The sequence below is a fragment of the Pseudochaenichthys georgianus genome, unplaced genomic scaffold (assembly GCF_902827115.2).
Source record: "Pseudochaenichthys georgianus unplaced genomic scaffold, fPseGeo1.2 scaffold_1353_arrow_ctg1, whole genome shotgun sequence".
NCBI lineage: Eukaryota > Metazoa > Chordata > Actinopteri > Perciformes > Channichthyidae > Pseudochaenichthys > Pseudochaenichthys georgianus.
Window position 1 is genome coordinate 1 of NW_027262232.1, and position 8,894 is coordinate 8,894.

General features: G+C 42.9%; 1 protein-coding gene across 1 annotated transcript; it reads right to left on the reverse strand.

The window, feature by feature from the left end:
• Window positions 1–1,669: 1,669 nt before the first annotated feature.
• Window positions 1,670–8,258, reverse strand: LOC117440971 (actin, alpha cardiac muscle-like). The gene is made up of 7 exons (XM_034077170.2): window positions 8,153–8,258; window positions 6,587–6,726; window positions 5,508–5,832; window positions 4,641–4,802; window positions 3,977–4,168; window positions 2,274–2,455; window positions 1,670–2,040 (listed from the first exon to the last, which is right to left on the reverse strand). Exons 2-7 carry the CDS (start codon window positions 6,713–6,715, stop codon window positions 1,897–1,899), a joined length of 1,134 nt encoding a protein of 377 aa, XP_033933061.1. The 5' UTR covers window positions 6,716–6,726; window positions 8,153–8,258; the 3' UTR covers window positions 1,670–1,896.
• Between the last annotated feature and the right edge of the window lie 636 nt (window positions 8,259–8,894).

The following is an 8,894-nucleotide window of genomic DNA, read 5'->3' on the forward strand; positions in this document are numbered from 1 at the left end:
TATTTTCCATTGAGTTACGACAACATCGTGGTTTTTTGGTGAGGAAGCTGGGGTGGAAGCTGGGTGGAAGCTGGGGTGGAAGCTGGGTGTGGAAGCTGGGTGGAAGCTGGGGTGGAAGCTGGGGTGGAAGCTGGGATGAAGCTGGGGTGGAAGCTGGGGTGGAAGCTGGGGTGGATGCTGGGTGGAAGCTGGGGTGGAAGCTGGGGTGGAAGCTGGGGAGGAAGCTGGGGTGGAAGCTGGGGTGGAAGCTGGGGTGGAAGCTGGGGTGGAAACTGGGTGGAGCTGGGGTGGAAACTGGGGTGGAAGCTGGGGTGGAAACTGGGGTGGAGCTGGGGTGGAAGCTGGGGTGGAAACTGGGTGGAGCTGGGGTGGAAGCTGGGTGGAAGCTGGGGTGGAAACTGGGGTGGAGCTGGGGTGGAAGATGGGGTGGAAACTGGGTGGAGCTGGGGTGGAAACTGGGTGGAGCTGGGGGTGGAAGCTGGGGTGGAAGCTGGGATGGAAGCTGGGGTGGAAGATGGGATGGAAGCTGGGGTGGAGCTGGGGTGGTGGGGGGGCAGACGAGCAGCAGCAACATGGAACACAGCAGCAGGAACATGAACGCAGCAATAGCACGTGAACACAGCAGCAGCAGCATGAGCGAGGCAGAGGCAGGAAGACCTGGCAGCTTCAATAGAGCGGCATGTTTAGGAGAATGTGTTTGGTTGGTTGTCAGAGGGACGAGGTGCGTCACGTGTTCATGTATCATTGGTGCTCGAGTTGACTGCCTGAACTAGCTCGCAGGCTTCGCCCCATTAAACAAAAACGATTACGGTTTTTCTCCCAAAAAACACATTTTCATTTGGTTAATGAACCAATTCACTTTCATCAAACATTGTTGACTATTAAAGGTGGGGTAGGTAAGTTTGAGAAACCGGCTCGAGATCGCTAGAATTTGAAAATACACAACCGGAGAAAATCTGCCACTTCCTCACAGAGCCCCTCCTCCAACACACACGAACGCGCACATGACCAATGAGGGCACGAGATAAGTTTGTGCCCCGATGGAAGGCTGACAGGCAGGTAGGCCATCCAATCCGATTAGCCGGGCCGGCTCAGATGATTGGTCGTGCTTTTTACAGCGCCACGGCTTCCACAGATGAGGTTTTTTTATGGATTTTTTGTCAAAGCACTTCAGATATTCATTGCTATCGGGATGTTAAGAGCATTCCATGGAATATAACAAAAAGTGTATCTCGAGCCGGTTTCTCAAACTTACCTACCCCACCTTTAAGTTAGGGGGAAAAACAACGAAATATGTGGACATCTTTGAAACCACATGTTACTATGTTGTTGTTGTTTTTTAATAATGGGCATTAGGTTTACACATTAAAAAAATGGTCCGAATTTGGAGAAAAAGTCCGAATTGCTCCGTCTTGTGACCTCCCTCTCTTATCAGCATGATACATGGATCCTGAGATTGATCTAACATTAATGTGAATTATATAGCACAGCATGCAGGACTTTTAATTGAGTATTTCTACACTGTGGGAGGATAGTTCTACTCGAGTCAAATACCTTTCTTCCTTCACCCTGGCTTTCAACATGAACTCAATATGATATCTTATATCTGGATGTCTTCATTCGGTCTAAGCCACCTTTAAAGTGCACAATAACAGAGACGAGGCATACGTGAAAATAAATGGACTTTATTAGTTTTGTCTGGTTTCTTTTTTGGTCTTTTCTTTGTTTTGTTTTTGTGTCACTGCCTGGACATCATTTACATAAAAAAAACTTCACATACAAAACAGAAGGAATAAATAACATATGTACAGGTCAGACGCCACGGATCTGCTTACAGAGAGGATGTTATTTCAGCGTCTCTTTGCTCTGGATCCTGAAGGGGTCGTGGAGGCGGGTTTAGAAGCACTTCCTGTGGACGATGGAGGGACCGGCCTCATCGTACTCCTGCTTGCTGATCCACATCTGCTGGAAGGTGGAGAGGGAGGCGAGGATGGAGCCACCGATCCAGACGGAGTATTTACGCTCAGGAGGGGCGATGATCTGCGGAGGAGAAGATTCAGTTTAGTTTGTTTGTAGTGCCGTGTCATCGATCAACTGTCACAACACACAGTACACGGGGCAGTTTTAGCTAACATGCTAATTTCCTACATTTATGTGTAACAAAGTGTTATCGAGGCAGACTAAGTGACATCAGGAAGTATTGCATGGTTTTCCAGACTCAATATAATATGGTATTGTGACTAACGGCCATAGTTTAGTGGAGAGTTGTTTACCTTGATCTTCATGGTGCTGGGAGCCAGAGCTGTGATCTCCTTCTGCATGCGGTCAGCGATACCCGGGTACATGGTGGTGCCGCCGGACAGCACGTTGTTGGCGTACAGGTCCTTACGGATGTCGATGTCACACTTCATGATGCTGTTGTAGGCGGTCTCATGGATCCCTGCAGACTCCATACCTGTTCAGAAGAGACGTCCAGGTTAGAGATGAGAGGACGACAGAGGGGAAAGCATCGGAGACAGGGGACTCAAAAAGGACTTTGCTAAGTGTAAGAATGGCAGAGAAGTCTTAACTGTATTTTGTAGGCATACATGTGTAACTAATCCTTCTTCCATAACAGTTCCCACTTTAGTTTGTATGGTGGTGTGTCAGGAATGGAAAAAATCATCTCTAGATCTCTCCAAGTTATTTTGATCATAAAGTAAAACGCGATACTGTTCAGTTCCAGATCCCGCTGACTAAAGGTTTTGTTCCTTTGCAGATAATGCGTAAATGACAAGATTGCACCTATTTGTCTTTAAAAACATCAGGTTCTTCATCATGTTTTGTTATCATTTCATGTACTTTCTTGCACTATAACAAAAGGAACAATCTGGAGTACCGTAATTATGTATAGGTTGTTATGCTATGATTTGACCGGTCCGGCCCACTAACTAACGTTTGGCTGAATGTGGCCCCTGAACTCAAATGAGTTCGACCGCCCTGATCTAATCCCCCTTCTTTCATCCCTTCATTAGCAGTTCACAGAGAGGGCAAGAGTACACACATCCTTTACTCAGGTAGAAGTACAGATACTCGTGTTTCAAAATACTCTGGTGAAAGTAGAAGTACTGACTAAACTTCTTTACTCAAGTCAAAGTAAAGAGGCTTTGAAGTGTACTTCAGTAAAAAGTATCCATAACTAGCAGCTGCTTTAAAGAGTACCTGACCTCCCTTTATATTAATAGAACAATAACGTCATTGTTAGCTAATGAATGTTTCCATGCCGACCAACGGCAACATGGCACGCAATGACTCTACAGAATAATGATCACGCCCCAAACACACATTCAGACTAAAGGAACCAGCTGTTTGGGAAATGAGAGAAGTAGAAAGTACAGGTATTTGTGTTCAACATGTGAGAAGTAGAAAGTACAGGTATTTGAGTTCAACATGAGAGAAGTAGAAAGTACAGGTATTTGTGTTCAACATGTAAGAAGTAGAAAGTACAGGTATTTGAGTTCATCATGTGAGAAGTAGAAAGTACAGGTATTTGTGTTCAACATGTGAGAAGTAGAAAGTACAGGTATTTGAGTTCAACATGTGAGAAGTAGAAAGTACAGGTATTTGTGTTCAACATGTAAGAAGTAGAAAGTACAGGTATTTGAGTTCAACATGAGAGAAGTAGAAAGTACAGGTATTTGAGTTCAACATGTAAGAAGTAGAAAGTACAGGTATTTGAGTTCAACATGAGAGAAGTAGAAAGTACAGGTATTTGAGTTCAACATGTGAGAAGTAGAAAGTACAGGTATTTGGGTTCAACGTGTAAGAAGTAGAAAGTACAGGTATTTGGGTTCAACATAAGTCAAAGTCAAGTCAATGTAAAAAGCAGTCAGAAAAATAAGTTGTGGAGTAAAGTACTGATACCAGAAACATGTACTTAAGTACAGTAACAAAGTATTTGTACTCCAATACTTCCCACCTCTGGCAGTTCACTCACCGATGAAGGAGGGCTGGAAGAGAGTCTCTGGGCAGCGGAAACGCTCGTTGCCGATGGTGATGACCTGACCGTCGGGCAGCTCGTAGCTCTTCTCCAGAGAGGAGGAGGAGGCGGCGGTGGCCATCTCGTTCTCAAAGTCCAGAGCCACGTAGCAGAGCTTCTCCTTGATGTCACGCACGATCTCACGCTCAGCTGGAAACGGAGAGGAAAGGTCAGACTTTGCGCCCAAAGAAATACAAACAACGCTGTATACATACATCTTATTGAACTACTGTCTAGGTATCAGTGTTTAGATTTAGGCTGCACAATATAATGCTTCTTTTAATGGTCAGACTTTGGGATATTCCAGTGTTTTTGTTGGAAATGTATCTGTAGAAAGTGCACTTTAAAATTTAAATAACTTTATTTTCGATAGCCCCATTTTGTGTTCAGTTAAATACGATGAATAAAAGAATAACGTGAATAATTTCCTTTCTTTTCATTAATTCAAAAAGCAATGTGTTGTATTTTAGCAGTATACTTTTGCTTTTGGGGACAAATATGGTAAAAACCTGATTCACATTTCTGTATAGCTAACAGAACGAAAACGGTTCATGTCTACAGCTAACGTGCGTCTGTGTGTCGTGCTGATGGGCTGTGTGTCGTGCCGATGGGCTGTGCTTACCGGTTGTGACGAAGGAGTATCCGCGCTCTGTCAGGATCTTCATGAGGTAGTCGGTCAGATCGCGACCGGCCAGGTCCAGGCGCATGATGGCGTGAGGCAGAGCGTAGCCTTCATAGATCGGGACGTTGTGGGTCACGCCGTCTCCAGAGTCCAGCACGATACCTGAGCGAGAACACAAGAGGGTTAACGGGGAGGAAGGGGTGTCATGTCCAGTCTGTGGGATTGTGTAATTGTCTGTACACATCAACTGAAAGATTGACAATAAAGTTGACTTTGACTGGTGAGAGGTTCAATCAATCAAACGCTTAATGCTCTCAATAACAACTTCTAACTTAATATCTCTTTTGAAAAGTCGTATAAAGTCTATTTTAGCCTGATGGCTGGAATAGCTGGATTGTTTAGTTTCAAAATGTCTAGTTTTCCAAAACTAGAAAATATTCAATTCCCATGATACGAAACAAAGAAAGGCACTTCATCCTGACCTCAGAGAAGCTGAAATTGGGGGGGAAATATTTGCTTTTTGCTTTAAAAAAAGTGACAGATGTCAGCCTCTTCTGTTCAAAGCCAATACATTTGACTCAAGTAACTCATTATAATAATTATTTACAAATCATATTTATCGTGTGGTCTTTAAAATGTCATGAAATGGTGAGAAACATCCATCCCAGTTTCTCAGAGTCCAAAGTAAAGTCTTTGAATGTCTTGTTTCAACAGTCAGACCCAGAGATGTCCAATTTAATATTATATAAAAGAGAGAAAAACAGGAAATCTCCATATTTGAGTCATTTTCTGCAATAATGGCGTGAAAATGAATTCAAATAGTTGGGGATCTTTTTTAAAGATGTCAGTTGTAGACCGCAGACTCACCGGTGGTACGTCCGGAGGCGTACAGGGACAGCACGGCCTGGATGGCGACGTACATGGCGGGAACGTTGAAGGTCTCGAACATGATCTGGGTCATCTTCTCCCTGTTGGCTTTGGGGTTGAGGGGGGCTTCAGTGAGCAGCGTGGGGTGCTCCTCGGGGGCCACGCGCAGCTCGTTGTAGAAGGTGTGGTGCCAGATCTTCTCCATGTCGTCCCAGTTGGTGATGATGCCGTGCTCGATGGGGTACTTCAGGGTCAGGATACCCCTCTTGCTCTGGGCCTCGTCTCCCACGTATGAGTCTTTCTGACCCATACCCACCATCACACCCTGAGGGGGGGACACAGGTTATTTAAAGGTTCATAACTATGAGGATACACTCGGTACAAGGCCGTTAACATGTAATACGCTGCACAACTCTCCCGTAGACTTCAGTGATTTAGTTCAATAATGTTTACTTATTGGTCCCAAATTGTCAGTTGCAATTACAGCGTGAAGATATGACGAGATGATATATCTTCAAACATATATATTTTTTTATCATTTCTAACACAGTGCAGACTACGCCTATATTTATTTATTTTTTCTCTTCACAAACAGTTATGTTCATTTTCCACTAAAGCTCTTGAAATGAGAAATATAAGTACTTTTATTTCTTAGTTACATCCTTAGTCCATCTATTCTGCATTTGGACATTCTTTGTGCTAAAACAAGATACGCTGAGATTAAAATGTTTTTATCAGTTAGATTCAAATGACTCATCAAATCAAAAAAAGACTCAATATGGTAACATGTCTGCTCGTATCGGTCCTAATATCAGTCAGAAAAATAATACTTTGGCCTGAAGGTGGCAGCAGAGAAAAGGTCATAAGGTCATAGAAATCTCCATTAGAATACCAAGCACCGAAACAAAGCCGACTTTAACCTCTTGGTACTGGAGGTGTTTTGATCAGTCACATAATGAAATAAGCATATTGATATATAAGATAAGGTAGCTGAAAACTTTAGGATCAGACCTTGTTTTTATCAAGGGATTAAGTGAACAAATCTTATGATATTGTTTTTTAGGGATGCTCTTGTGTACCTGGTGGCGGGGGCGGCCCACGATGGAGGGGAAGACGGCTCTGGGAGCGTCGTCTCCTGCGAAGCCAGCCTTCACCAGGCCGGAGCCGTTGTCACAGACGAGGGCGGTGGTCTCTTCATCGTCACACATGTCTGCAGCTTCTGGAGGAGGAAATGAGGAGGTGGTGAGTTGTTGTGCAGCAGATACAGTAGAGGGGGGGGGGGGGACATGTATACATACTAGAATATTGACTTGTTTTCTCAAATAAAATACTGCAGCTGTGTTTAGTTTAGGATATGTGATGTTTGGGTACATTCACAAATAAATCACCATCAAGTAGTTTGACATAATATTTCAATCCTAATAACGAATGGTTGCAATAATGACAATGATACACTTCTATATATAACACCTTTCAGAGGTCTCAATCAAAGGTATTTGTTGCCAATTGTATTATTTCTGACCAAAATCGAGTCTGCAGCTGCTAAAACTATCATTAAAGTTTCAAAAAACAACTCTTTTTGATGTAAAGTAATTCACTTTCTGCCTATCATTATATCTTCTTAAACCCCAGACAGACCTCTGTGGTGTTGTTCTGTTTAAGGATGACAATTAAAGATAAAATGCATATGTTATTACTATTAATATGTACATATGTTATATTTTATTAACTTTCTAACAATTGTGGAGTGTGATGATCAACACACCAACAGATACTCCCTGTTCCATTTAAATGGTCACACACTTAAATAAACTGTTATTATTACTTTAAATAATAATCTCCCGCTGCAGTAATGATGCGTTTATGTGCTCCTCATAAACTCGTACATCTGATATTTCAACTACAATCGCTCATCCAAGTGCTATTTTTTAAGGAATATCAAAACCAAAACAGGCTTAATGTACTCTTAAAACTCTGTCAAATGTTACCCATATGTAACCAACTTTTATTTACAAACGTGATATGATTATTTTCCCTTGGCTATTTTTTTTAATTTGAATCTTGGCTTTTTGGAAAACGAAAAAGAGAATATATTTTAAATCACAATGTATATATAAATGTATATGCAAGCTAACATGGTACACACAACGTTAGATTTGTACAATAGTTGTTGGTAACTATGTACATTTATTAAAGTACTGAACTAAGGTACTATTTAAAAGTACTTTGCTTCTCTACATTTGTTAGTTAACGTTAACAAAAAATGATGATGTATAATTACAGATAAAGCTGCTCAGTGGTATATAAATGAATACAAATCTGATTTCAAAACTCATTTCACTACTACTGCATTTAGAAAATTCAGGATTGTCATGTTTTTGCCATTTCAACGAAACAATCAAATAAATCCCACAGCACCTGAATGCGTCAGGTCCTGTCACAATAGATAGAAGCAGTTTGCTTTCTAACAGATGAAAGTTCAAGTGAACAGATTGCGGTTTACTGCCAACTGCCGTCAGTTAACAACTCAGTCTGGGGTTATTCTCCAGTTGCATTAACAAAAAGCCAGACTGCATTAAATAAACTGCTAATTCTAACAGTCTCCTTCTCCCCACCCCTCCATCCCGCTCCTCTGAGCCGCTTACCTTTGCTTTTCTCCGGTTGTCAGTGAAGAAGTTTAACGGCTGCTGGTTCCAGATAAAGTGAAGAAGTTTAACGGCTGCTGGTTCCAGATAAAGACGGTGAATGACACCCACTACCGGGGTCCTTATATACTTCTTCTTCTTCTCCATACCTCCTGGGGTGAGAGTTTTTTCTCTCCCTCTCCAGACAGCCGTTAGGAATGCCAAAGTATTCGGCAGGAATTCAACCGGTCCGGCGGCCATATTTGGTCTCCTGTATGGAGAGTGAAGGCGCGCCGGGATGACCATAGATGGAGAGGAAGCCCCCGCGAGCCCACCGCTGAGCGCTCGAGCCCGTGTATGGAGCTACTACTACTACCAGTACTACACACACACACACACACACACACACACACACACACACACACACACACACACACACACACACACACACACACACACACACACACACACACACACACACACACACACACACACACACACACACACACACACACACACACACACACACAATGTATACATTACTTCAGGGGACATTACATTGACTTGCATGCATTTCCTGGAGACTTATCCTAACCTTAACCATAACACATGCCTAACCCTAACCCTTAACCTAACCAAGTCTTCACCCTAAAATTAATGATCCCCCTCATGGGGACCTCCAATGTGTCCCCATGAGGGAGGCGAGTCCCCACACGTGACTGTGTAAACAGATTTAGGTCCCCACAAGTATAGTAATGCTAGG